General features: G+C 63.7%; 3 protein-coding genes and 1 long non-coding RNA gene across 7 annotated transcripts; 2 read left to right on the top strand and 2 right to left on the bottom strand.

Moving 5' to 3' along the window:
• Window positions 1–5,318: 5,318 nt before the first annotated feature.
• LCN12 (lipocalin 12) lies at window positions 5,319–9,987 on the bottom strand. The gene is made up of 5 exons (XM_086684564.1): window positions 8,197–9,987; window positions 7,666–7,802; window positions 5,939–6,018; window positions 5,749–5,865; window positions 5,319–5,635 (listed from the first exon to the last, which is right to left on the bottom strand). Exons 1-5 carry the CDS (start codon window positions 8,329–8,331, stop codon window positions 5,490–5,492), a joined length of 615 nt encoding a protein of 204 aa, XP_086540690.1. The 5' UTR covers window positions 8,332–9,987; the 3' UTR covers window positions 5,319–5,489.
• A 3,953-nt stretch (window positions 9,988–13,940) lies between these two features.
• On the bottom strand, window positions 13,941–15,831 carry C8G (complement C8 gamma chain). 2 transcript variants are annotated; one of them, XM_086684563.1, is made up of 7 exons: window positions 15,346–15,831; window positions 15,127–15,263; window positions 14,916–14,986; window positions 14,735–14,842; window positions 14,357–14,458; window positions 14,227–14,265; window positions 13,941–14,138 (listed from the first exon to the last, which is right to left on the bottom strand). In XM_086684563.1, exons 1-7 carry the CDS (start codon window positions 15,481–15,483, stop codon window positions 14,125–14,127), a joined length of 609 nt encoding a protein of 202 aa, XP_086540689.1. In that variant the 5' UTR covers window positions 15,484–15,831; the 3' UTR covers window positions 13,941–14,124. The 2 variants fall into 2 exon arrangements, with proteins under 2 accessions (XP_086540689.1, XP_086540688.1); XM_086684562.1 differs by having other exon boundaries at window positions 13,941–14,135; window positions 15,346–15,571.
• Window positions 15,832–15,949: 118 nt separating this feature from the next.
• On the top strand, window positions 15,950–20,538 carry FBXW5 (F-box and WD repeat domain containing 5). 3 transcript variants are annotated; one of them, XM_086684558.1, is made up of 9 exons: window positions 15,950–16,100; window positions 17,075–17,290; window positions 17,664–17,821; window positions 18,097–18,271; window positions 18,390–18,538; window positions 18,611–19,025; window positions 19,263–19,410; window positions 19,487–19,699; window positions 19,772–20,538. In XM_086684558.1, the coding sequence occupies exons 1-9, from the start codon at window positions 15,962–15,964 to the stop codon at window positions 20,013–20,015; spliced, it is 1,857 nt and encodes a 618-aa protein (XP_086540684.1). In that variant the 5' UTR covers window positions 15,950–15,961; the 3' UTR covers window positions 20,016–20,538. The 3 variants fall into 3 exon arrangements, with proteins under 3 accessions (XP_086540684.1, XP_086540683.1, XP_086540685.1); XM_086684557.1 differs by having other exon boundaries at window positions 18,390–19,025; XM_086684559.1 differs by lacking the exon at window positions 15,950–16,100 and adding an exon at window positions 16,130–16,591 and having other exon boundaries at window positions 18,390–19,025.
• A 270-nt stretch (window positions 20,539–20,808) lies between these two features.
• On the top strand, window positions 20,809–24,828 carry LOC147575183 (uncharacterized). Its single transcript, XR_015243244.1, has 2 exons — window positions 20,809–23,343; window positions 23,864–24,828. It is a non-coding gene; the product is annotated as an uncharacterized LOC147575183 (long non-coding RNA).
• The last annotated feature ends 2,555 nt before the right edge of the window (window positions 24,829–27,383 follow it).

The following is a 27,383-nucleotide window of genomic DNA, read 5'->3' as shown; positions in this document are numbered from 1 at the left end:
GTACCCTCATGTCTTAAATGTTTCTCTTCTAAAACAACATATGATAGATGCTTTTCAAAATCCTCCGATCAGCCCTTTCTTTTAAGAAGCGTATTCAGTTAACTTTACTTAATGTAACAATATATTGGGGTTTCAATGCACCATCTTATTTTGTGCTTTTTATTTTTCCCACCTGCTCTTGCCTCCTTGACACTGTGGATTATTTTTCATCCATTCATCATTTCCTTTCTATCAATGTAGGGTAGTGTGTGTGTGTGTGTGTGTGTGTGTGTGTGTGTAAGCACATGTATATTTTCTTCGTGGTTATGGCCAACATTATAGCGTCCAGCTTTACCTTGACAAAGTCACCTCTTCCTCCTTCCAAACAATGCCATTTTCGTCATGTTTTGGAATTCATACATTTAATCTCCAAAACATTATTGCTGTTGTTTTACGTGGCCAAGATTGATTTTCGAATTCTCCACCTGCTTACTGCTTTCTCTGTTCTTTGTTCCCACTGGAGCTCAGGCCTCGTGTCTGGGGTCACTTTTTTCTCCCTGAATCACTTCCTTCAGGGTTTTCTCCATGGAGCACCTTTTGGTGACATACTCTCTGTCCCATCAGAGCAATTCCAGGCTGGAGGCCTTACCGGCAGTGGGACAGTGGGGGTCAAGAAGTAAACACAGCTGTCCCTTGACCTCACAGCGACTTGGGGCGGGGCGGCCCTCGGCCTGCAGAGACACAAGAGGCGACACACTGAGCGATTCCAAATCAATCCGGCCTCCTCCACAGAGGCGGGACTAGATCTGCGGTTGCCGGGGCTGAGGTTGCCGAGGACCAGTCGCAAATGGGCACCAGGGAGCTTCCCGGGATGATGGAATGTTCTGCATCTTGATTTGGGTTGTGTTGACACAGGGCATCAAAGCGTACAATGGAGTCACGTCTATTTTAGTGTATGTCAAATAGAAGTTCATATTTTAGAAATGAAGACTAAGTCAGGACTTTTTCAGACAAATGGGACCCCGGGGAATTCATCACTAACAGATCTGCAATGAAGAAATTCTAAGGGGTGCCCTTCAGCCGGAAGGAAAGTGCTCCTGTGGGAGCATCATGGTCTAGGAGGGTTGAAGAGCAGAGAAAAGGCTGGGCGTGGGCAGCCCTGTGGACCGCCATCTTGGTCACCCTCAATACGTCTTGTGGGGAATGAAATATGTTTAGAATTAAAACACATGGCAAAAATAGAACAAAATCTCAGAGGGTTTGAGTGGAACTAAAGTGTTGTAAATAATTCCACTGCCCAGAAGATGGTGAACGTGTTAATTTATATTCAACATGGGCAACTCAAGGATGAGCTCATAACCCCCCGGCTATCTCAAAAAGAAGAGTCAAAAGTTTGAGAAAGCAGGGTCTCCAAGAGAGATCTGAGCGCTCATGATCCTGGCAGTGTCGTTCACAACAGCCACGGCGCGGAAGCAGCCACGGGTCCGCTGACAGGTGAAAGGATAAACAAAACAGGGTCCAGCCGACCACGGAATATTAGCCTTAAAAAGGAGCCAAATCCCAACACCTGCTACAACTGGGCGAACCTGGAGGGCACCGTGCTGAGTGACGTCAGCCCGTCACAGGGGGACACGTCCTGTAGGAGTGGACGCTCACCGGAGGCCCTGGAGGAGTCGGAGCCACGGACACGGAGAGCGGGAGGGTGGGGCTGGGGGAGGGGAGGGTCCATGTGTAACGGGACAGACTCCAGTCTGGGAATATAGTCCTGGACACGGGTGGTGAAGGCCGTACAACCGTGTGAATGTGCCTGATGCCCCAGGAGTGAGTACTTAACGAGGGTTTCAACAACAAAAGGGCGCCTGGGGGGCTCGGTCGGTCGAGCGTCTGACTTCGGCTCGGGTCACGATCTCACGGTTCGTGGGTTCGAGACCCGCGTCGGGCTCCGTGCTGACGGCTCGGAGCCTGGAGCCCACTTCCGATTCTGTGTCTCCCCCTCTCTCTGCCCCTCCTCCACTCGGTCTCTGTCTCAAAAGAAAAAAAAAAATAAAACATGAAAAAAACAACCACGACAAAGTAATATTACAAGCTAATAAAGAGAGAAGATGATGTAATAAAGAAATTATTTAGTCCAACAGGTGGGAGCAAGAGCAAGAGCGCCTGACCTCAGATGAGGGGGCCCAGCACACAGTCCTGTGGTCCTGCAGGTGCCCTGGCCGCTCCCACCCCCGGGCCGGTCCCACGGGGCACCTGAGCCACGTCCGCTCCCTCCCAGAGCTCTGCGCCCATCCGTCCTGCCCCTGCTGCCCTGGCTCGTCCCCACCACGCGTGCTGAAGCCCCCAGCAGGCTCAGATGTGGAACCGGGGCCCCAAAGGGTCCCTTGGCTTTGCTGGCCATCCCTCCCGGGGAGCTGCTGTCCCTGGAATGGGCCCCCCAGAGCCGGGGAGGGCTCCCCTGCAACAGGCCAGTTTCTCTGGCCACCCAGACAACAGTCCTGTCCTCCCGTCCGTCTTACTGCCCTCAGAGACCCCGGCCGCTGGGACGCAAACAGAGCGATGCTGGCCCATCAGTTCCTGGACACAGTGTCCCCTCAAACACCACAGCCATAGCTCAGGCTGGGCTCAAGGGTGTCCACCCCAGCCCAGACGCCCACCTTGAGCGGGGGAACACAATGCATGGCCCTCGCCCGTATCTGCCCTGCCTGTCACACGGCCGCTAGACTCCTGACCTGCAGGAGGGGGCTTGGTGGAGAGAAATGGCCGACCGAGGCTTTCGGAGGGTTGGGACCCAAGCAGGGACAGGGTCTTGGAGGCGGCCTTCCAACCCCTTCTGGCCTCAAAAGTCTCAGGTGCCAGCGACAACAACGTGTAGCACCTGCCCCACGGGTCCGAGGAGCCTGGGGACCCGGTACAGCTGGAGTCTGTGTTCAGGGCTCGGCGGGACCCACCTGTGTCCTTGGCCCCAGGGTCTGAGCCCTTCACTTTATAGGGTTTCTGCTTGTCAGAGGTTCATGCAACACTGAGCGATCCCAGGGACAGGCCGGGCGCTGTGCCTTCCAGAACATGGGGAGGGACGTCCCGCCAGAGAGTGCACCTGCTCTCGCCAGGCTCAGAGAGAAGCTGCGGGGGGCGTCCTGGGCAGCCAGCCAGGGGACAGCTGTCACAACACTCAGGCCGGCAGGCAGCGGTACTGACTCTGAGGAGCTACGTCAAGCCACCTGGGCCTGCTGGGACCCACACCGCACCCCTCACTAGAAGCGGCAGGGACCCCTGTCCTCAGATGACAGGGCTGGGAGGAGGGCCGGGGGGAGTCGGGGACATCCTCCAGGGCTCTGAGTGAGTCCTGCCTGGCACTGAGGAATGGGGACCCTCCTCCCTCTGCCCTTGATAGGGACACCACGTCAGAAGACCCAGGGAAGTCGTGCACAGGGGTCCTGTGTAGCTCAAAGTCGTAAACTGCACTTCAGACTAGGAAACAAGGCACATCCGTCCTTTCCTGGAGGTGGAGACTAGGGTCACGTGCAGGGGTCTCCGCCCCTGGCTGCGCCCCACTTCTTCCTCTCCTCCCTCTCCCCCCTCTCCAGGCCTGGTCTGCCCAGCCTGCCCACCCAGCCTGGGCTCCTGCCAATGGGTGAGGGTGGGTGGGGCGCCTGCCTGGGAGGAGGGACACCGCTGGGAGGGGTGTGGCTGGAGAAGGGCCTCGGGGCCTCTCAACCAGGGGCCAGACCCCAGATCCCTGGGGGACCTCCCTGGCTGTCACGTGTGCGGCTACCTTGGCCTCTGCCCTGGGTTTGTGCACGACAGCTCGCCACCATTTGTGGCCTGGAAGGCTCACCCGAGACACAGCCTCACGTTGGCAGGACCGGGGGAAGCCCCAGGCGGCCCATCGATATCATTGTAACCGCTGCAGGGCTTTGTGGGACCTCGGCGGGCAAGGCCAGGAGGAAGCAACGTCCCCGTCCCAACAATGCTGCAGGGCCAAGGCACGAAGGCTGGCCCAGGGCCAGGCACGGTCCACCTGTGTTTATTTCCTTCTGCTGACCCTGGATTGGGGGCATCCACTCGGGCCAAAGAAACTCGAGCTGACACAGAGCAAGAGACCTCTCTAGATGTTGTTTCACCTGTGGTGGGGCCAGCTCCACTTTGGGCCCTGGGCTTGGCCCGCTGCCCCCCTGCTCGCAGCGCCGTGGGGGCCAAGATGGGGGGAGACTCGGAAGGGCTGGTCCTGTCTGGGGTCGGGCAGCTGTGAGCTGCCCTCGAGTGTGCACAAGCGTGCCGGAGTCCCGGGCTGTGGCTCTCCGTACCCGAAGGGTCCGTACACCCAGTGGAGGTCAGGCCTAGGGAAGTCGTCCCCGCGTGCCCACCGGCAGGAAGCCAATCCCGTCTGCGCCCCCCGCCCCCAAGGCCCGGGGCCTCTGTATTGAGGTACGAGGATACGAGGCCTGCTCGTGTTCTGGGGCCCCAGCTGCACCCCTCATGGCAGCTCCAGGGCTCGGAGGGGGTGTGGGGGTGGAGGTGGGGGTCTGTGTGGGGAGGATGGAGGTGCCTTGTCCCGGGACCAACTTGTGCAATCCACGAGGGCCTGCAAAGCCACACGTGTGCGCGCGCACACACACACACACACCCCAGGAAGCCTGGAGGGCAAGGACAGGCCTGGTGGGCTGGGGTGGGTGAGTGTGCTCAGAGGCCCCTACTTCGGGCTCCCCCTACCCACCCGAGGTCACAGTGGGTCGCACGGCTGGATCCCAACACGGAGCATTTATTTCATGCCGAGAGCAGAAGAGGGCAGTGCGGGGCAGTGACACAGGCCTTGGCCGGGGAGGAGCTGCGTCCACCTTCAACGGCTGCTCGGATGGGGGGACCAGTCTGATGGGGGAGACAGAGCCTCGGATGAAGGATGGGGGACAGACTGGGGGCAGAGCTGGGGAGGAGCAAGACGCACAAGAGAGAGCTGGCAGCTTCCGGGGAGGGGAGAGGAATTGGGGCTGAGGGAGAAACGGGCTGGGGTGGGGGAGGCCGGCCAGGGACCGAGGGACGTGCCCTCCAGGGCGCCACCCTGCCCCCACCTGGGCCCCCAGACTCCCCGAAGACACGCAAGGGGGCGCTCAAGCGCTCGTGCTTGTGAGCACGGTGTCCAGTGTGCGTGCACCTCTGTGCACACGTGTGCGTGCGTGGGTGTCTAAGTGGTTACATGTGCACGTGTGTGTGGAGGTCCGCGCGTGTTTTATGCACACGTCTGCCAGTACGTGTTCACGTAGCCCCACACCTGTAAAGGGCCAGAGGTGGGAGGGGCGGGGGTGTGGCGAGGAATGTTCCCGGAAGGGGGAAGGGGTGGCCCAGGGTGGAGGGGTGGGGGTGGGACAGGGATCAAATATGGACCCCCCCCTCCCCGCCGCACTCTGGGCTCAGGCTGAACCCTCTGGCGCCGCCAGGACCCCACAGGTCCACCCTGAACACAGTCCACACTCCCCCGCCGGGCTCCCACAGGGCTTTTGAGGCCCATGGGCAGCTACCTACGCTGGGTCTGGGCTCCCGCCCCAGCCTGAGAGCCCGGGACCGGCCAAGTCCGGGAAGACGACGTTGTTATCCGAGAGGCCCTGAGCTCTGACCAGGTGGAGGAACCTCTCCAGCACCCGGGTCCGTATCACCCACGTCCTGCCTGGGGCCCGATGAGCGCAGCACGGCCCTCAGCGACCGGAGCGAGTGGGGGCGCCCTGCCCCTCCCCCCACCCTGTCCCGCCGGCTCTACTGCGGCCGCCGGCCAGGACTCACACAGCAGGCTGACCGTGAGGACGCTCTGACCGCCCGACAGTCTCCTGGACAGCATCAGAGGAAACGCGCTGTAGTCAGCGTCGTGCACCTGGACCTCCTCGGGGCCTTTCCCGGGCGCTGAGGGGTGACGGCGCAGCGTCAGGGGCACGCCCACCAGCGCCTCCCCGCCTCTCCCCCGTCGCCCCCTCACCCGCTGTGTTGTCCACTGAGAAGCCCCCAGGCTGGGCCGCTGCGATCAGCACATAAGACCAGGTGATACAGCGGTGGCCCCTGTGAGAGCAGGGATGGACAGAGGAGGAAGGTTCCAGAAGCTGGCCGGACCGCTAGTTTCCTTCTGCCTTTCTCAGGGGCGGGCCCCGAAGTGGGCCCCTGAGAGAATACAGCTGTCTGTCTGGAGGAGACTTCTGTGTGAAGCCACGGGCACGGCCCAGCACACTTCTCTCCCCAGAGAGGCCTGTGTCCACTCCGTGGCCCCCGGGGCTGCCCTGTGTCCCTCCTGGAGGAGCAGCCAGGTGTGGGCGGTGACCTTGAAGCCTCTGCCCAGCCCACCCGCGGACAGCTCCTCCTCAGCCTGGAACAGGACCTGAAACGTGCACGCGTGTGCCATCGTGAGGGGTTTTCTAGGCCACGGTGGCCCCTCTGGGAATACGGAGTGGGCCCAGTGGGCACTGCCCGGCGCCCCAGGCCTCAGCTGTGGACTTCGCGGAGCCGGGTGGGGCGGGGAGGGGAGGGGGCTGTGGGCGGCTGTTGCTGTGCGGGGCCTGGTTCCAGCCCCCCCCCCCCCCCCCCCCCCCCCCCCCCCCCGGGCCCGGGCTCAGTCCTCCGGGAAACGGCCAGCAGTGCGGGGGCCAGCATGCGGGTGCATGCGCCTGTTTAAGCAGCAACCAGGTGCAGCCTAGCCTGCAGGCCGGGGAGAGGCTGCATCTGCACTGGGCTCTCTGTCCCCCACGGTCCCCCCAGTAATCAACCTCTGGCAGGAACCAGGCCAGTCAGATGCCCCCGAGAGTCTGAGCCGCTCTGGTGGGGGATTCTGGGGTGGCTGGTGGTGCAGGTGGCTTCAACGATGGTCGCCGGCAGGCGGGGGCAGGGGCCGAGTGGAGCCCCTCAGAGGCTCTCGGCTTCTAGCATTAACCCTGGTCTACGTGACAAACCCCCCTCGTTTCAGGCTCCTCATTTACCTAACGTGGGGCCAAAGAGCCCTAGCCAGAGAGGTTTCTGGGCCCTCTGCTCCCCCATAGCCAGGCAGGTGGGCAAGGAGGGGGCAGGGGCAGGACTGCAGGAGATCTGGGAGGGGAAGGAAGCCCTCGTGGCATCGGTGTCCCCCGAAGGGCGGGCTGCGCCCCCCTCCACCTCATTTCAGGCAGCTGTCTATGAAGACACCCCACTTCTTCCCAGCCAGGGAGCAGGCACTTTACCCAGGCACACCGACCAGACCACCTGTCACCCTGGATGCAGCAACTGATCCAGGAGGAGCACCTGACTCCAGGAGAACCAGTCAGAGGCCGTTGCCAGGCCGACCAGGATGATCTCTTTTCTGGAATTGAAACCCTGAAAAGCACATCAGCCTAGGCTGATGTTTTATCCCTGTGAGGTGAGAACTTCCCTGAACAACAGAAGTCCAGGGCAAGCAGAGCTGAGAGAGAGAGAGAGGGAGGAGGTGATGGGGACTGATCACACTGTTTGAGCTCCTGGATCCAGCTGTACCTGAAATCCATCAGCGCCCAAGGCCCTTCAGAGTCTGTGATCCGGTGAATGTCCCCCACTCTTGTGTGTGTCCCCACAGCTGGCTTAGGTCACTAGCAGCCTGTGCTGAACTTTTGGAAGAGGATCTTGGGAGAACATGGCACGGGGGCCCATGCTGGACCTGAGTCATGAAGCCATGGCTTCTGGAGGTACAGGTCAGGGATCCTCACTCACCGGGTCATGGCATATGACACTTTAAGGCTGCCGTTTTCATTCTTCTCAAACGTTGCAGTGAACGGGCTCAGCAAGGAACTGTCTGTCTTCCTGTGGGTGCTGCCCGCCAGGCCGACAACAAACCACTCCCCCTGGAACTGTGGGGACCCGGAGTCGGCAGAGCCCAGGGCAGCCCTGACACCCTCGCCAGGCAGCCTGTGCCTGCGCCAAGCCGGGGGCTGCCCTGGGTCTGGCAGGGACAGAGTGACCTGGCCCAGTGGCTGGTCTTGTCCAGACTATTTCCCCATCTGTGTGGAGGGACTGAGACGTCCCCACCTCACGGGGACTGGCAGGAGCTACAGGAGGGAGCGGCTGCCCAGAAGGTCTGTTCGGGGCCCTTTTCTGCTGGATGTCAGGAATCTCTGGGGAGGACACTGAGACCAGGCTGGCCATGCTGGGTTCCCCGGGTGGTGCCTTCCCCGGCCACCATGGCCCTCCTTTCTCCCTGCACTTGGACCCTGGCTTTCTCCCCCTCCAACCCGGCCCCCAGACCTGGTCTTCCTGGAAACTCTGTAAGGAGATCATGCCTGGCTGGGTGTTTGAGGTCTGGCCTTTAAGCAGGATGAACATCACCCACAGGGCAGGCGAAGGCCCCATGTCAGCGGGGACGGAGAAGTAAATGCTCATTGTCGCTGTGGTCTCAGACACTCACCTCTTTATGGGCCCACCTGGCAGGTGCCCCTCCCCCAGGGGTGTGCTCCCCCCACCTTCCTGCTCAGGACTGGCAGAAGAGGTGGGTGCGGAGGGCTTGGGGGTGGGCTGGGCAGGGGCGGGCCCTCTTCAGATCCCGCCCACCAAAGATGGAGGGCATCTGGGTCCCAGCCCAGGAAGGGAGGTGGGCAGAAAATGGAGGTGCGGGGGGTGCTTGCTGGGCCCACTAGCTCCCAGGGATGTCTCTGGACCTTGCTTTCTGATTCCTGAGACCCCCAGCTCCACACCTCCTTGGGACCCCTTCCCAGTGTCCCATGCCAGTGAAGGGGTCAGAGGCCCGAGGCGCCTCCCTAGGCTAGCCCTACCCTAGCGGCATTCCTGCTACCAGGTGGAGGGCAGAATGTTCCATCCCACACAGGGAGCTTGACCTTTTTAGTCCCAAAGGTCAGGGGCACAGTGTTCTGCTGCAGGAACACAGTGTAGAGTCCGGTCTGCCGCCCCACACCGCTCCACAGTCCCTGAAATCAGTGTGGGGCAAGAACAGGGCCAAGTGGCCCTACAGTCACGGGGGGCAGAGGTAGCGGCGGGTCAGAGTGAGGCCAGAGGTGGTGGGGTGGCGGGGCAGGCAGCCAGAATACCCAGATAGAGGCGACTGAGGGGCGGATCACAGGGGCCCCTCTGCCAGAGGGAGGGCAGGGGGCAGGAAGCCCCCGCACACCGGGCCTGGGCGCAAGAGGGCCCAGGCTCTGGGCATGTAGCCCACCTGGCCACCCCCGGAGCAAGGGCCTGGGGAGCAAACGGACATTCCCACATAGGCAGTCCAGTGCGTCCCCTGTCTTGGGCCACCTCCCCCCCACCCCCCCCCCACACCCCCCAGGGCCTCCAGCAGCCTGTCCTGAGGAGGAGGGCCCCAGCCAGGACACTTGGAAAGCACCCGTCCCCCAAGGCGAGGAGCCTCATGGCTCTGCTCTGTCCTGGCCCTCACTCTGCATGGAAGGGCATGGGCCGCCTGGTCCTTCCTCCTCCAGGAGCGAGTCCCATTGCCAGGTGGAGGTCAAGACCTCTCTGGGCCAGCTGCAGGCCCCAGGACAGTGGGAGGGTCAGGGGTCGGGAGGGCTGCGGCCACCAGCATCTCCTCGAGAACCGAGCCTGCAGGGCAGCACCGCATTCCTTGGGCTGGCTCTGCCCGCTGCTCGGTGTGGCTCTACTACTTGGGGAGAGGGCCCACAAGGAGACAGGGTGCAAGTGACCCGTTTTTGCCCGCAACTTCCCAAAGCGATCACCGTCCCACAGAAGCTGGCGTAGCAGCTCCTACGCCTGACTCCCTGAACGCCTCCCTCCTTGCAGGCGCCGACCTTGCCTTGGGGATCCCGACCCGAGTCTCAGCTCGCCCAACACCCGAAAGCAGCCCCCTTGGCGCCCGCGCTCCGGGGAGCCCGGGGGCGGGGCGGCGGCGGTCCGAACGGGGACCCCAGCCCGGCCTTCTCTGGCCACGACGTGCCGGCCGCAGCGGAGGCCGGGCGGGCCGCTCGGGCCAGCTCTCCCGGACCCCGCCCGCTCCTCCCGGCCTAGGGACCCACGCGGCGCCCCCGCCACCCGTGCGGCGCGCGTCCCAGGCTGCGCGGAGGACGCCGGGAGCCGCCCGGGCGAGGCTCCTCCCGCCCCCAGTGCGATTGGTCGAGGGTGCGCACGTGACGCCGCCCGCCCACCGTTTGGGGGGCTGGGAGTGGCTGCTCGCCCCCGCATGTGAGGGCCGGGGAACCGACCGCCGTCCCCGCAGCCGACCCCGAGAGGCGGCAGGGTCCGCGGGTCCCCCTCGCGGCAGCCCCCCCTCCCCGCCGGCCTCCCCAGGAGCCCTCCTGCCGCCCCCCCCCCCCGTCCCGTCCTCTCTTCCACAGCAGGAGCGCCCCCAGCTGCTCCCCGCTTCTTTCCTCTCTCCCCGAAAACTCGGACGTGGTGCTCTGGGCTCGCTCTTCCCGAGGACGCGGTCCCGGGCGACAGGGACACCGGGGAGGGATGCTGGAGTCCGGGGATCCCCGAGGTCCTCACCCCGGCCGCGGGCTGGGGTGGGAGCAGTGCTGGGCAGGAGCAGGACGCGCGGAACGACCCCGTGTGACGCCCCTGCCGTGAGCTGGAGGGAGGTGGACGGTCCCCTCCGCAGCGAGCCATGTTCAGCCGTGTCCCCACAGGCAGGGACCTAGCCCATCTGCGCCCCCCCCCCCCCCCCCGGAGCTGCTTTGTGAGGCCCGGCGAGCGGAGCCAAGCACAGAGCGTCAACAGTCCCCCCCCCCCCCCCCCCAGGGCCAACGGTGTACCCGCCTGTGGGACCGCGGGCGCTGGGGGCCTGGGACAGCACGCCCCAGTCCCGGCAAGGCCGGTGGGCTCCCAGGACAGTGCTCCTCCTCGAGGCCCCCAACCGCGGCTGCCAATTTAGTTTATATACGTCTTTTAAAGGTAGTTTTTTTTCTTCTGTTATTAAATATCCTCTTTTAGGGGCGCCTGGGTGGCGCAGTCGGTTAAGCGTCCGACTTCAGCCAGGTCACGATCTCGCGGTCCGTGGGTTCGAGCCCCGCGTCGGGCTCTGGGCTGATGGCTCAGAGCCTGGAGCCTGTTTCCGATTCTGTGTCTCCCTCTCTCTCTGCCCCTCCCCCGTTCATGCTCTGTCTCTCTCTGTCCCAAAAAAATAAATAAACGTTGAAAAAAAAATTTTTTTAAAATAAAAAAAAAAATCCTCTTTTAGAATCAAAAGGCAAAATACAAAATTAACATTATTTTACATAAAAACAATTCACTCAGAACTACAATTATTTCCCATGCTTTGTGACAATTAGGGTGCATTAAACTTTTTTTTTTTGGAAATAAAATTCATGACAACTGAAATCACCACTCCCCAAACCCCCACTCCCACCCCCGCAGACCTGCTGTCGGAGACCCGGAGGGACAGCCCGGGCTCTGTGGGACCTCAGCCCTGGGGTCACTCGGGAGGGTCTCTGGCGCCGCCCTCTGGACGTGCAGCCCTCCCAGAAACCCTGGAGGGAGATCTGTTTGAACCCTCCCACACCCCAGAGCAGAGCCCCTCATTTTCTGTCCGGGGGACGTGGGGTGAGGCACGCAGGGTACTCTGGGGTAACGCCAGCTCCGAGCTACGGCCCATGTGATACAGGTGCACTGTATCTAGCTCTTTGCTGTGGGTCTCTGGGATGTGGGGCATGTGGGGAGGCTACAGTTTCCTTTGCCCTTCTCCCTCAAAATCCTGGGGGCCAGGGCTCCCCGCTTCCCCCTCTTCTCCCAGCCCTACCTATCTGTCTTCCTGGGAGTCTAGCATCAAGACACATTGGGTGGGCAACCCCCAGTCTGCGGAGTCGGGCATGGTCCCCACCCACTGCAGACATGGAGCCCCCAGATGGCTGCGGCTGGCTCCTCCCGGTAACTGCCCACCCTCCTGGTCTGGACTGGGCCAGTGGACCGAGTGGGCATGTAGAGATGGGACCAGACAGTGGTCCTCCTGCTCTGTGGCCTACAGCTCACCTGGGATGGCCTGGTCCCCAGCCCCAGTTCCCGGCAGCCCGGGGAAGGAGGCCACTGGGGGCGAAGGGAGGAAAGCGGGGCTAGGGTGGGGGGCCCAGCTCCCAGGTGCCCCCTCAGCCTCACCATCAGCCAGTGGCGAGCTCCAGACAGGGCGCCGCCCTGCCTCTGTGCCCGGGGCCGGGCGGGTACTTCAGAGGCACTCATCAGGTGGACGCCTCGAGGGTCCCGAGACGCGGGGCTTGGCACTGGTTCCAGGCCCAGCTTTGGCCAAGTTCATGCCTGTTTTCCTGACTTTCCAGCCCCAGCCTGGCTCCAGCCTGGGGCTGCCGTTTGCCCTCAGACCTCCCCCCCCCCAGTACTGGAGGGGTGCCCCCTCCCACGCTGTCCTTGTTCCCAGGGGACTGTGGGGGGCAGAGGGGTGAGGGGTGCACGTTTCTCCGGGATGGGAAACATTCAGCCGGAAGCACCCCAGGGTGCTGACTCACAGACACGGGGGCCTGGATCTCGCCCAGTGAAGCTTAGGGAGGCCGCCCACCGAGGGGAGTAGGAGAAAGCCGGCCTCCCACGGAGGAGGTGTCCTCAGAGCCCAGAGACACCATCCCGGAGCAGGACGCCCACAGACCCCTCAGGCACAGGGTAGGCATGTGTGAGGCCACAGCACCCTCCCCCCAAGTCATTTGAGCTGCTGAAATTGGCCAGTGTCCTCCAGCAAAAGCAGAAGACGGTTTAGCAACATGGGGGGAGGGGGGTGCTGAATGCGGCTGTAATAATCCGGACACTGTTCTCACCAGCAGGGGCAGAGCAGAGTCTATGCCCAGCCCGCTAGGCCCCTGGCACCGGGTGGTATCCACAGCTCCCTCCCTTAGCCGCAGGGCACCTGTCCCCCAGCCCCGTGGGACCTACGCCCCCACCCCCGGGGTCCTGGCCTGGGGGGAGAGCTGCATGTGGGGTGACTCAACACTTCGTTTTCCTTCGAGTGCCTGAGGCTTCCTGAACTGACCTCGAGGGTCAGTTTTCCCAGTCCCGATTCTTCTCTTTCAGGGATGTCCTCACTTCTGAGAACCCGCAGTGAGAGACGCCCCGGTGTGTGGAAAGGATGCGCAGTCTACCCTGGGGGGCAGTGAGGAGGCAGACCCTCCTCAGGGCTCAATGTCCCCCCCCCGACAGTCTGGCATCGCTCGGAAGGGCCCCTGCAGGCAGCCATTGTGTGGGGGACACATCATTACCCCATTTTCAGCCCCTCCCTCCCCCTGCCTAAATCTCCCACTGGCCTTGGAGTTCCCACATTCCGGACAGATCTTCCCTACAGAGCAAAGCCCACCCATCCTCCTGGTTCCTGGTGACCGTGCTCAGACCCTGGGTGTGGGCTCCCTCCCTTGTACGCCAAGCTCCCGGGCTCACCCCAGTCCTAGCACACGAATCAGGCTGGCCTGCTTTCTCCTTATTCTCCCTGCCCGGCCACCCTCATGATCTCCGCCCCCCCCCCCCCACCCCCACCCCGGGCGCCTAGCTGCCCGATGCCAGGACTCGGCCCCAGGTGGTCCGTGCTGTGCCCCATCTACGCTTGCCAGCCCTCAGGGGGCAGCCACGGGGACAGCCCCGCCTCCCGACTAAGTTGGATACCAGCTCATCCCAGACCCAGGCACCACATCCAGGAACCCGGAGGGGGTCTGCCTGCGCCTATGCGGTGGCTGTCCTGTCCCAGGAGAGAGCTCCGGGTCAGCACGAGTAGGAGAACCTGTGGACAGAGCTCCTCAGCCCTCTAGAAAAGGCTCCCCAACATCTGAGCAGGGGGCAGGCTCAGGACCTGGGCCCACCCAGGGCAGCCCAGTAAGACCAGCAGGGCACGAGCGCTTAGACACAGGGACCAGGGAAGGAGAGCTGGGACGGCGATGCAGGGGGCCCAACGAAGCAGAGGAGACCAGGGCACAGGGACAGCAGGGCACGGCGCTCTCCTCTCCAGCCCACCCCGGGGAGCAGTGCCACTTGCCCACGAGATGATGGGCAGAGGGAGGCCCGGGTCCAGGTCCGACGTGGAAAGGAAGGAAAGGAAGGAATCAGGGGCCAGGACAGACAGCGTTTAATGAAAGCAGTGCCCCTGTGCTCCCGTGGGCGGTGCGCAGCTCCAGTCCCCCCTGGGTGGCCCTGCCCCGCGGGGTGCCGGGGCTCAGTGAACGGGGCAGCGGGGGCCATCACCTTCAGGGTCTTCACTCCTTCCGAGTTCAGGGCTGCCCCCTGGACTCACCTCCTCACTTCTGGGGCACAGAGACGAGACTCAGCCAGAGAGGGAGGGGCGGGTGGCAGGTGCCCTCCCCTCACCACCCACCAGCACTGCCCACTCACCATCCAGGACGTGGAACTGGTCTGCGGCCTCGCAGAAACCTGAGGGCCCAGGCAGGGGTCAGGAGTGCCTGGGGCAGGGCACAAGGCGGGAGGGCGAGGCAGGCCACTGGGGGCCTGGAGGGAGGCTTACCATACTTGGGGAAGAACAAGATCTGGTCCTCGGTCAGGTTGACCCTCTGGATCCGTTGCTCGAATGCACTCAGGGCCGCGTCACTCGGGGGGAGTGAGCGGGCTGTGGGGCACATGGGGCTCCTGGGCACGTGGTGAGGGAGCAGGCAGGGCACGCCGGGCCTAGGGTCTGTGTGCTTGGGGCGCACCCACCCACCCCTCCTCCCCGTCCCCTCTGTCCCCACACGCGGGCCTATGTGCGGGGGCTCCTCCCTCGACCCCTGCTCAGCTGGAGAGAATCAGAATACAGGGAGGCAGGGAGGGTCTGTGTGTCCATCTGGGCCGCCCCACACGGATGGCCCCGAGCGTGCGCAAAGCTCGGGCTCCCGCGTGGACGCACCGTACAGCTTCACCGACAGCTGCCGCGCCCGCTCCAGGTACAGGATGGCGAAGCCTCGGTAGTCTGTCTCCCCGACGACCACGTCTACCGGCCCACGGGCACCTCGGGCTGGGCAATGCTGAGTCAGCTGAGGCAGTTTCTGACCCCCAGCCCTGCACCCCCTCCCATGCCCTCCCCTCACCTTGGAGCAGGAAATGCCCCGCGACTCCTGTGTCTCTGTAGAGCTGCCGTACCCGCCAGCAGATCCCATCCCTGGGGGGGGGGGGGGGGGGGAAGGGGGGCAGTTAGCAGGGCAGGATTAAGGACCCCAACCCGGGCAGCGCCTCACAGGACTCTGGTCCAGGCCAGAGAAAAGCTGGGATCAGGGTCAGGGGTCTGTCCCGGGGACTCACAGCTTCCGGAAGGTGCTGACGGCCATGGCTGCACCCTGGGGAGCCACACGCAGTGTGGTGGCCTCAGCCCGGTGGCCCTGCTCCTGCAGGAAGCGGCACGAGGAGGCCACTGCCACAAGGAGCCACGTCCCTGCAAACTAGGGGCAGGTCACGTGAGAACACAAGGCGATGACGCCTGAAAAGCGAGATGAGTTCCCGCCCACCCACCTGTCCCCCTACCTGCTGAACGTCAAAGTTGGCCTTGGGCTGGATAGTGCTGATGGGAGACGCGGGTCGAGGGGGTCTCCGAGCCCTCCTGCTCAGGGAGCCCCCAGCCAGGAGCAGAGTCAAGAGGAGAGCAGTCCTGGGGGTCAGCATGGCAGTGGCAGTGACCAGAGTGGGGGAGGCCCAGGGCAGGACGGCCAAGCCCTGGGTCAGAGTCCACTGACCAGTGTCGCCCGGAAGCCTGTCACAGGAAGTCCGCGTCGGCCCACCTCCAGCCTTACCAAGCACCCTGCCCTCCCCCTCGCCCCCAGCAAGAGTCCACCCCTAGCCTCCTCGACTCTGCACTTCCTGGGAGGGCCCTGGCTCCATATCCTGCTTACAGAGTCCTAGTTGACCTCTGGTTCTTTGTCCATGACCCCCTAACCCAGGGCCCCAGCCGCTGCCAGCGGCAGCGCCAGGTCTCGAACCCGCGTTCTACAGCGGGCATAGGTCTCGGCCCCGCCCACTGGCGGCCGTGCAAGGCCGCCGCCCCTCCCGGCCGCCTGGGGCGCTGTTTCGAGCGAGCTCGGTGCGCGCAGGCGCAGCAACTGCCGATGCAGGCTGCCGGGTGCTCGGCGTTCGGCGGCTATCGATGCCTCAGGGCTCGAGGCGTCAGCCTGGCGGGCTCCATCATAGAGACGCGGCGGCAGGAGCGGCGGGGCGGAAGCGGGTCCGCCGGCCGAGGCCGGGCGCCGGGCCGGGGGCTGCACAGCCGGGCAGAGGCGGCCGCGGTGAGTGCGCCCGGCCCCGGGGAGCGTCGTCATCCGGCCCCGGCCCCCGAACCCCGTCTCCCCGGCCCCGAGGAGCGTCGCAAACCGGCCGCGTCCGGTCTCCGGCTCCTTGCCCTCCCCCGCCACCCCCCATCCCCCAGTCTCCGGCCCCTCGGCCTCGGCCGCGCCCTCTGCCGATGAATGTGTCGCAGAAGCCGCCGCGCCGGGACCGGGGGCCGAGCCGAGGCCCCGCCCCCGGCAGCCCCTCGGAAGGAGGGTGGGAGGGGACGTTGGCAGCCCCCGCCCCGCCCACAGCTCGCCGGGCAGTGGCCGCGCTGGCCCGCTGACCGCCTGGCAGGGCTCCCTTAGACCACAAGGCACAGGCCAAGGGCCGGCTGGTGCCCCTGGCGGCGTCTGGGGCGGGCTGTCTGGTCCTCGTCCCACCGGCCCCAGCTTCTTCTCGGAAGGATCTCTGTCCCAAGCTGACAGCTCTGAAGCCTTGGGTCTACAAGGTCAGAGTGACTGGAGTGCGTGCGGGTCACCCGTTCTTCGTTTCTTGGCCTCTGAACAGTCACCGGCCTAGGCGTCCACATGTCTTTCTGGGCCCATGAGCGGGAGGTCGTCAGAGGGCCCCACCCAGAAGGCCAGTGCCCCAGACCAGGACCCTTCTGGGGTTGAGATCAGATCTGGGGCCCAGCGGGGCCGCCCCATACTCCCACTTCAGGCTGGACCAGGCCAGGAGGTGCTGGGAGGGGTCTGCTGCCCTCCCAGAAGCTGCCTGTTCCAGAGGATCACTAGGACTTGCCGGGGGGGCCCGTCATGAGTGTGGGGTCAGGGGGCTTGGGGAAGCTGTCGGATCCTTAGCCAGGTGGGCAGTGTCAGCTGGCCCCCTGCACACTGTCAGTGCCGTGGGATTCCCAGCAGGGCAGTCACCCCAGCCCGGGTCCCTTCCCACAGTGCGACTGGCAACTAAGGGGACCGCGTGTGGGTTTCAGGGCTGCCCGGGCAGAATGTCACGATGGACGAGGGGGGTGCGCCCCTGCTCCCTGACAGCCTCGTCTACCAGATCTTCCTGAGCTTGGGCCCGGCCGACGTGCTTGCTGCTGGGCTGGTGTGCCGCCAGTGGCATGCCGTGTCCCGGGATGAGTTCCTGTGGAGGGAGCAGTTCTACCGCTACTACCAGGTGGCCCGCGACGTGCCCCGGCACCCAGGTCAGGGCCTGCACGTGGCCCCATGGTCCACCAGGCTGGCTGGGCGGGAGACAGGGCCATTCACATGCTGCCATCTGGACCACATGCTGCCATGTGGACCATCTGAAGCCACCACGCTGGCCCCCCACCGCCCAGATCTGCACAGCGGTCACCAAGGCACCGTGTGGCCCGCACACGGACGGGGGACAGCCAGTCCATGCCTGAGCACAGGGTCTGGTGGGGGGCGGTGGGGGAGGGGGGGACAGCCCTGCAGCTGAGGTGACTAGCGTCCTCCAGGAGCAGGGCTGGCCCCCATGCTGTCTGGGTGGCTGGCCTCTGTGGGAAAGGAGGCTCAGGGCCCCAGCAGTGACTGCCCCCCACCCCCCGCCCCCAGCGGCCACATCCTGGTATGAAGAGTTTCGGCGGCTCTACGACACGGTGCCCTGCGTGGAAGTGCAGACGCTCAAGGAGCACACGGACCAGGTCCTGCACCTCAGCTTCTCACACTCCGGCTACCAGTTTGCTTCCTGCTCCAAGGACTGCACGGTGAAGGTGAGCCCAGCCCGCCAGGGAGCAGCATCTCCGCTAGGACCTGGGGCTCATAGGAAGGAGGCCGGGTGGGGGGCCCTCACTGCTAATGGCGAGTGAGGAGCCCGACCCTGTGGACCCACACACCTCGGGTCTGCTGGCAGCCTGGGGCAAGGAGCAACATCCCAGTGGTGGTTTCTGGGCACGAGCTCAGCTGGGAGAGGGGCCTGCAGCATGGGCCCCCGTGTCACGTGCAGGGTGGGCACGAGAGGCCCCTAGATGACTGAGCCCCCACGCAGATCTGGAACAACGACCTGACGGTCTCGCTGCTGCACAGCGCGGACATGCGGCCCTATAACTGGAGCTACACCCAGTTCTCCCAGTTCAACCAGGACGACTCGCTGCTGCTGGCGTCCGGGGTGTTCCTGGGGCCCCACAACTCCTCGTCTGGTGAGATCGCAGTCATCAGCCTAGGTGAGAGCCGGCTTGTGGTGGGCGGGCTGTCTCGGCCAACCCCGCCCCGCCCCCACGAGGCCCCGCCCCCACGAGGCCCCGCCCCTCCCAGCCCCGTCCCCGCTTCCGCCCCTCCCAGACAACTTCGCCCTGCTGTCCCGAGTGCGCAACAAGCCATACGACGTGTTTGGCTGCTGGCTCACGGAGACCAGCCTGATCTCGGGGAACCTGCACCGCATCGGAGACATTACTTCCTGCTCAGTGCTCTGGCTCAACAACGCCTTCCAGGTGCGGGCGCGTGTGCCCCCTGCGGCTGTCGCCTCCTCGGCCTGCTGCCCACCTGCTGTCTCCCACCCCCAGGACGTGGAGTCCGAGAACGTCAACGTGGTAAAGCGGCTCTTCAAGATCCAGAACCTTAACGCCAGCACCATCCGCACAGTGATGGTGGCCGACTGCAGCCGCTTCGACAGCCCGGACCTCCTGCTGGATGACGGTGCCACCCCCGGCCGCGTCTTCGACCTGGGCGGCGACAGTGAGGACGAGGCGGTGGGCCCGGGGCCGGCTCCGGCCCGCACCAAGGAGGGCTTGCGGCGCTTCCTGGACGGGCTCCTGGACGGGCGGGCGCAGCCCCAGCTGTCAGAGCACACGCTGGAGACACAGGTGGCCGAGCTGCTGGCCCAGGGCCGCACCAAGCCCCCCGAGCACAGCACAGCCGCTGCCCGCAAGCTCCTCGTCTTCACCACGGGCTGCCTCACCTACTCGCCGCACCAGATCGGTAGTGGGGGCAGGCCCTCCCCAGTCGCTGGAGCCGGGGCGGGGGGAGGGACGGCGAAGCTTCCCTGCAGACTGGGGGGGAGGGGGGAGGCCAGGGTCCCGTGGCCACGCAGGGAGCGAGACTGGGGGGCCCAGCCGCGCTTCAGCCTCCCGGACGGTGTGTTCCGTGGGGGCCTCTGATTCAGATGTGCTCCCGGTGCCGAGGTGACGCTGCTCCCCTCACCCGGCGCCCCCGCAGGCATTAAGCAGATCCTGCCACACCAGATGACCACAGCCGGGCCTGTGCTGGGTGAGGGGCGGGGCTCAGATGCCTTCTTTGATGCCCTGGACCACGTCATCGACGTGCACGGACACATCATCGGCATGGGCTTGTCCCCGGACAACAGGTGGGCCCCCGAGAGTGTCCTGGGGCGAGGGGTGCTCTGCGGGCCCCTGGTACCAAGCAGGGTGCCCCTTGCCCAGGTATCTGTACGTGAACAGCCGAGCCTGGCCGAGCGGTTCTGTGGTGGCCGACCCCATGCAGCCACCGCCCATCGCAGAGGAGATCGACCTGCTGGTGTTTGACCTCAAGACCATGCGAGAGGTGAAGCGGGCTCTGCGGGCCCACCGCGCCTACACACCCAACGACCAGTGCTTCTTCATCTTCCTGGATGTCAGCAGGGACTTCGTGGCCAGGTAGTGGCGCGGGCCGGGGCAGGGCCGGGCCGGGTGTGGCGGGCAGGGGGCTCACGCCAGGCTCTCCCGCAGCGGGGCCGAAGACCGGCACGGCTACATCTGGGACCGGCACTACAACATCTGCCTGGCGAAGCTGCGGCACCAGGACGTGGTCAACTCTGTGGTCTTCAGCCCCCAGGAGCAGGAGCTGCTGCTGACGGCCAGCGACGACGCCACCATCAAAGCCTGGCGTTCGCCGCGCACCGTGCGCATCCACCAGGCCCCGCGTCCTCGTCCCCACCCGTTTTTCTCCTGGTTTGCCAGCCAGAAGCGCTGAGGGGGGCGCTGGCCGACCGGAGCGTCCCGGGCGTCCTTGGGCCCCCGGGACCCGCCGAAGACGCCAGAGGCCTACAGCCCCTTCCCAAGGGTCCGGACGCCGCCCAGACCGTGTGGTGGGCAGAGAAGCCGGGAACAGAACTGCCTCAGGGAGGGGGTTCGGCGGGGCTGCAGACCGGGCAGCCTGACCCCCGCCCGCCACGCTCACGCCCCACGCCACGCCCCACGCCACCTCCCACGGCCGTGACGTCCAGCGCCGGGGCAGCCTCCTGGCTGGCGTGGGATGCACCGGACGCTGGGGGCCCCACCCTTCACCCACTCTTTTTCCCCAGGGCCTGGGTCCTGGGGCCGTCAGCACCACACGTGACCCGTGGCTCGCCCCATGCGCCCGGAGCGGTGTTTCCTCAGGGAATCGGTCCGTGCGGCAGCGGGGCCGACAGCACGGGTCAGTCCGCCGTGGGCCCAGGCAAACTGCATGTCACCGATCACCCATTTGGGGGCCAAATAAACAGCTGGCAACAGCACACCGCCGTCCGATCTCTGTGTGCGGGGAGGGGCCCGGTGGTGTCTACGTGACTCTCGTGCCTGCCTGACGGGTAGCAGGACACTCGAGGCTTTGGTGGAGGCAGTGTGGCTCAAGGCTGCCTCCTCGGCGGCCGTGCCCCACAGCCTCTGAGCAGACGAGGTCACCGGCGTGCAGAAAACGCCAGAGCGCGCCCACCACGTGTGCGTGCCCCCGGCAGGGAGACGTACGGGGGGCGCCCGACCTGTACGCTGGGAGAAGCGCTGGGGAAGCCCAGGCAGGGCAGGGACGGGGGCGAGTTCTGCGGGCACGGCACGCGGGATGGGGACATGGGGCAGAGCTGGCCCGACCTGGGGGTTCACCAGCGGATGTCCTGGGTGACGGGTGGCAGACGGGTGGGGGCGCCGATGCGGCAGGGGCCTGATTTCTGCGCCTGGCTGCACCTGGAGCTCGTGTTGAGCTGTCGGCCGCTCGGTGCACGGCCACCTCTGCCACCGTTGAGAAGACAAAGCCGGCAGATGCAGACAGGCCCTCGGGAACTGATGTCCCTCCGGGCCAGAGGTGGTGCCGGCCAGAGGCTGCCGGGGTTGGAGCCACACCGGCCACAGGGAGAGAGCCGGGCAGCGCCCGTGAGGGGCTCGGCTAGGGAGGCGGAGGGCCCAGCGTCCGCCGGCGCGGGCCGCACAGCCAAAGTGGGCGCTCCAGCCCGTGGAAACAACAGGGACCCATCTCAGAACCACCGGACACAGTACAGGGAGGGAGACCCGGAGGCAAGGGCAGAAGAACAGAACCCGGAACTGCCCACGCACGCGTGCTCGAGACCGAGCAGCCAGAGCCACGAGGCTTCTGCCACGAAGAGTCGCCAGTGAGCCCCACAAGTGCACGTGTGCTCCCGATAAGCCATAAACGTGGGCGGTTTTCTGAAGAGGACTTAAAATACATCGAAGTTAAACTCCTCACGGAAACAGTAAAATCTGTAGAACAAAAACACAGGGGTAAGAAAAGCACACGGACTGTAAAGGAGCCAGACGGAGAAAAGTGGGCGTGAGCTTGAAATGAGGCTCAGTCCGCGGGCGGGTGCAGAAGGCTGGGCAGGCAGCAGGGTCGTGGGGCGGGCGCGCAGGAAGAGAGAAGATGGCCTGAGAGCGTCCTCGCGCACGTCCTCGGGACACGCGTGCCGAAGTCTGGCCGGAGGCAGCAGCGGACACACGGGATGCGGGCCGGCGAGGATCCTGAGACCCTACGGCTCTGTGGGGGAGGTCGTGGGTCCCAGTGAGAGGGTACAGGCACACAGACCCCGGCCCTCCTGCGGCACGGCGACAGCAGCGGCGGGCAAGGCGAAGTGAGAGCGGGACACGCACTCAGTGTCCGTGCCGGCCCGGACTCCTAGTGGCCTCAGCCCCTGGTGCTCACGGAGCGGAAATGCCCGGGCCTCTTCTCTTCTCTTCATGCCCCGGGTGACCCCCGGTGGCGCCAAGCAGTGGCGCTAAGCGTGGCAGCTGCGGGAACCCCCAGTGTTGAGCGCGGAGCACAGCCGTGGCTCTGAGAGAACCCCCGTTGCTGTGCCCTTTCCGGCTGCCGCTGGGGGGACCCCGACGTGGACTGACCCAGGAGGGGCACGACAGAGTGGGGCAGCAAGAGCCCCGAGTCTCTGGCTGGAGCAGCGGGCGGCGCTGGCACCCAGGCGAGAGGGAGGTCACGGCCGCTGAGTGGAGGCGGAGGTGGCCGTGACCGCCAAGGCTGACCGCCCAGCCGCACACCCAGACACAAGAGCTTGCGGGCCCGCCCAATCCCGGCCGCAGGGCAGGTCCAGAGAGCCGGGGCCTGGAAGCTGGGCCGACACCGGCCGGGCCACAGACCGCTGTGGGTGAGGGCCCAAACCTGACGAGAGCTAGTGCCCGTGGAGCAGACGCCCCAGCCGCCCAGGATCCGGACGACACCCGGACCCGCTCAAGTGACGTTCGAAATGTCCATGACGTAACCCACAATTACTTGGTCTGCAAGGAGCCATCGAGATGCCAACTCAGAGGAAAAGACCTTCAGCGGATGCCAAGGGTGAAAAAACATAGGTGTTGAAATTCTCTGAGACTCTAAAGGTCAGAAAAACGCTCGAAGAAGCAATCACAGACATTTTGCAATAAATGTAAAGATATTAACAGTCTCAGCAAAGAAACAAGACACAAGAGGAGTCGTCTGGAAACGTTAGGCCTGAAAGTCAAAATCACCAAACCGTTAAAACTCACTAGACAGACTAGCAGAATGGAGACGACAGAAGAGTCTGCGAACTTGACTGACGACAGGTCAACAGAAGTTAGGCAACCTGAACAAAGAAAGAAAATCCGTCAGGAGGAGATTCAGGCCCCAGGGACCTGGGGGACAGAACTAAAGGTCTTGCATTCGTACCGCTGGGGGCCCAAAAGGAAAAGAGCACGGGGGTCCGAAGAAGTAAGGGCTGCAAACTTGTCCCATGTGGCGGAAGGCCCACACCCACAGATTTGAGAAGCCGAGTGAGCCCAAAACAGGATAAAGCCAAAGACGTCCCCGCCAGGCACAGCTCACCGAGCTTCTGAAAACCGAGGACAGACTAACCCTGACCGGTGGGGAAGGACCGTGCTTGCCCTACAGGCCCCTCCCCGGCAGCCCCGGAGGCCTCGAGGAGCAGCGACACAGTTAAAGACGGAAAGGCTGGCAGCCCAGAGTGCCGTGTCCGGTGAAACATCCTTCACGAATACAGGCGAAATAAGTTCTCAAATGAAAGAAGATGGAGAGACTCCACAGCCAGCGATGGAAGCTTCTCCGACAAGAGGTAAGTGCCACCAGAACGAGGCCGGGCCGCCAGCAATGAGGGCACAGACACAGACTGACCCCTGTCCTCCTGGGTTCTTCAAGACACGTCTGACAGCTGAAAGGAAGGCAGCAGTGTTGCCTGATGGGGGTTTTCAGTCTAGACAGGTGCCCCGTGGGGGATGATAAAGGACCTCTGGGGGTAAGGTGCCTACACCCCAGTCACAGTGCAAACTATCGAGCCCGTGAGTAAACCGTCAGGAGTTGAGCGTGTTGCGGGGCGCCTGGGGGGCTCAGCTGGTTGAGCGTCTGACTCTTGGGTCTCGGCTCAGGTCACGGTCTCACGGTTTGTGGGACGGAGCCCCACGTCGGGCCGTGCGCCGACAGCACGGCACGGAGCCTGCTTGGGATTCTCTCTGCTCCTCCCCTGAGCTCGCTCGCTCCCTCTCTCAAAAATAAACATGGAAAAAAAAAAGAGTGGTGTGCTCCTTAAAACCACCACTAAAACAGCACTAAAAAATGTTCAAATCCTGTCCTTCCAGGCAGGAGAGAGGAAATGGAGGGACAGACGGAGGACTGACGTAAAGGACCCTCCCCCCCCACCTCGCTCAGCACCGGGGAAACCCACACACACGAGCCCCTGGCCCCACCCGCCGCTCACCAAGCACGTCAAACACGCTGTCAGGGGGCGGGACGCAAGAGGACGGGGGAGACAAGCCATAAAAACCCTCCGCGAAGGAAACCCGACCGGCTGCGCTGGCCTCTACGGAGAGGGAGCCTCCTGGGGAAGCCGGACGCCGCCCATGGATGAAAGACATTCCCCCAACGTGTGCGTGGCTCGCAAAAGAGCCTCAGCACAGCCGGAGCAACGCGGCGGGACAGAGAGCAGAGGCCGCCGGCAGCGGGAGCCGGCGTCCTGCCTCGGGGCCGAACCGAACGGCCACCGTACACACCTGCGGGGCTGCTGTGACCGGGAACCCCGCGCAGGGGGGCGGGGGGAAAGCCTGTTGGTTCTGGAGGCCACGAGTCCACGTGCTCACTGCAGGGAGACCCCCCTCACCTCTTCCAGCTGCCGGGGGGCCGGCCGTCCTCGGGTGTCCTCGTCTGTTGACTCTGCGGTCCGACCTTCCGTCCTCACTTGGCCTCCCCCTGGGTCCCTTCCCACCACCGTCCCTCTGTGTGTGTCTGTGTCCAAATCTCCCCACCCCTTTTTTTATTACTTTTTTTTTTTAACGTGTGAGAGACAGAGAGAGAGTGGGGGAGGGCAGAGAGGGGGAGAGAGAATCCCAAGCAGGTTCCGCGCTGACAGCAGAGAGCCCAACGTGGGGCCGGGACCCACAAACTGTGAGATCACGATCTGAGCCAAAGCTGGGCGCCTGCCTGACTGAGCCACCCAGGTGCCCCTGGGCCTCCCCTTTTTATACGGCTACCCAATCACACTGCACTGGACCCACCCTATGCCTCCTTTTAAGCTGTTTATCACTATAAAGACCATGTTTCCAATTAAGATCACATTCTGTTACTGGGGATTCAACGTGTCTTTTTGGGGGAGACAAAAGTGGGCCTGTAAGAACCACCAACTAACTCGATTTACCTGAGCTGCGGAGAACCTTCCACTCCGCAAGAGCAGGACACACATTCTTGGTGGACACGGACGACCCACCAAGACAGACCACAGCCCGAGTCACGAAACAAACCTCAACGTCAATGCTTCCAGACGCCTTCTCCCTAAGACCACCGTCACCCCGACATGGAAACCACAGACTACAAGCAAGACAATTATAGCTCAACATCCTTGGCGAGTAGAGCTGCAAAATCAAGAGATTATGAAACCAAATCCAGAAACATAAAACGAAGAGTATGCCACAACCAAGTGGAATTCAATCCGGAAATGCAAGGCTGCTTCCGCACTCAGAGACCAGTCAACGTCGGCTCCTACAGCAGCAAAACAGAGGAAAACACTTGGGCGGAACACCTGCCATAGAGAGAGCATTTCACAAAGCACCCAAGTCATGACAAAGTTCTCTGCGAAGCAGGAACAGCGGACGGGAGCTGCGGCAGCCTGACGGAGGCATCGCTCCAGGCTGCAGGTCACGTCGTACCTGGTGGTGAAAGAAGGAACCTTCCCAAGAGCGGGAACGAGGCCCAGGCAGCCCCTTCTGGTACCCAGGCTCCGTCTCCCAGCGGGGGACTCTGCAGGTGGGCCACGGTGGGCAAGAGGCGTGAAGGACATACCGACTGGAGGACAACACAACTGTCCTTGTTCACAGATGCCACGACCGTTTATGTGAAAAATCCCCCCAAAGCTACAAAAACACACACTTGAACAACCTCCTGGACCAGTAAGTGCGTTTATCGAGCTTATGGGACATAAAGACAACACCCAAAAATCAACTGTGTCTAAACACTGGGGACATAGGATCGGGAACTTCCAAAGTATCTTTTACGAACAGCCAGGCCAGCCCTCTGGGAAAACGGAAGCGGGCTCCCCGGCAGCCTGTGTCCGAACGTGCGCAGCTCTACGCAGGACCACAGAAATCTGGAAACCACTCGCACTCCCCTCAACACGTGTATGCTCAGACAGACAGGTCGTCTGAGCACTGGAACGCTCCTCAACAAACAGACAAGACAAATCTCTGATCCACACGACATCTGAAGCTCCGAGGCATTCATCCTGCTGAGCGGCACCAGCTTCAGAAGGTTCTACACTGTCGGGCCGCACTGACGGCACCCTCGGACAAGCCACGGTGACGAGAGCAGGGCACTGGCTGGGGAGTCACAGGTGCGGGGGCCGCAGCGCAGCGGCGTCTACAGGGACGACGGCGCTATCCCGTATTCTGGCCATCAATCCGTACGTGTGGCAAGATGGACAGAACTGCACCCAAAACACACGGTAAATCAACCTTACGTGACAGGTGTAAAAAGCCGAGAGAGAGAGAGTGTGCTTTACCTGAACCGACCCGCAGCAGACTTCACCCGTGCAGGCCCGGGCCGCGCGCAGGGCTGGCTTCCAGGTGACAGGAACAAGAACCGTCAACCCAATGCTAAACCCAGACACGGGAAGCCACAGGCCCTCAGGACGGGACACGGGCGGACACAAGGCACCGGTGAGCCAAAACCACACATGCGGCACAGTGGCTGTTACTGTTTTTAAATAAATACTTTTTGTATTAAAAACCAGTAAAGGTTCGAAATTCTAGAGACCGTGGGAGGAGCAGGAGGCGAAACGAAGGTGTTACGTGGAAAGTATGCCACGAGGAGTATCGGGCCACCGGGCAGTTCAACACGCAGCCCTCCATTTCCGCTGGTAGGCCGCGTCCACACACAAACCGCACACGACGCCCACGGCAGCGTGGCTCAAGACGGCCGACGTGGGGACAGCCTGAGGTCCATCAACGGACACGTCAATGAAACGTGGTCTGTCCGTACGTGGAGTCTCTTTCGGCCTCAGAAGAAAAGAAGTCCCGATGCCTGCCGCGGAACCTGGCCAACTTCACACGCAAGCAAGCCCAACGCGAGGGCCGAAGGCCGTGTGCACAGCCGCGGGCGGGTGCGCGTCCAGAACGGGCGGCCGCAGAGACAGAAAACCGCCTGCCTGCCAGCGGCAGGGCAGGGGAGGGGGCTGCCCCAACAGCAGGCGTGGAAGGCTGCTGCGGGACAAGGGGTGGGGCCAGGCCTCTCACGGTGTCTCTCTAGAGCACGTGCTGTCTCCGGGGGACCCCGGTCTCCCCGCAGGAGCGTGTCCCCACAGCAGCAGCACCCTGCAAGGGAGAGGGGATGGCGCCCTCCGTCCGGCAAAGACTTGTACCCGCTCCTCCCGGAGCCCCACCCTGCGCCCCGCTCCTGGTCCGGAGCTCGTCCAGCAAGCTCTCCAGACCCACAGCCCGGGGCCCCCGGTGGGTGGGTGAGGTCTGGGGGAGGTCGCAGGGACCGAGCTGCCCTGGAGGGAAGGGAGGACCAGCAGGCGGCCGCGGGCCGGCACCCTGGCAGGGCCCTCGTCTGCTCGCTGGCCACCCCCCAACCCGCCCTCCCCCTTCCAAAACAAGGTCACACCTTCCTTCT

The sequence above is a fragment of the Puma concolor genome, chromosome D4 (assembly GCF_028749965.1).
Source record: "Puma concolor isolate L17-30 chromosome D4, mPumCon1.1.hap2, whole genome shotgun sequence".
NCBI lineage: Eukaryota > Metazoa > Chordata > Mammalia > Carnivora > Felidae > Puma > Puma concolor.
The sequence above is the reverse complement of the archived record's forward strand: the minus strand, read 5'-3'. Positions and strand labels throughout refer to the sequence as shown.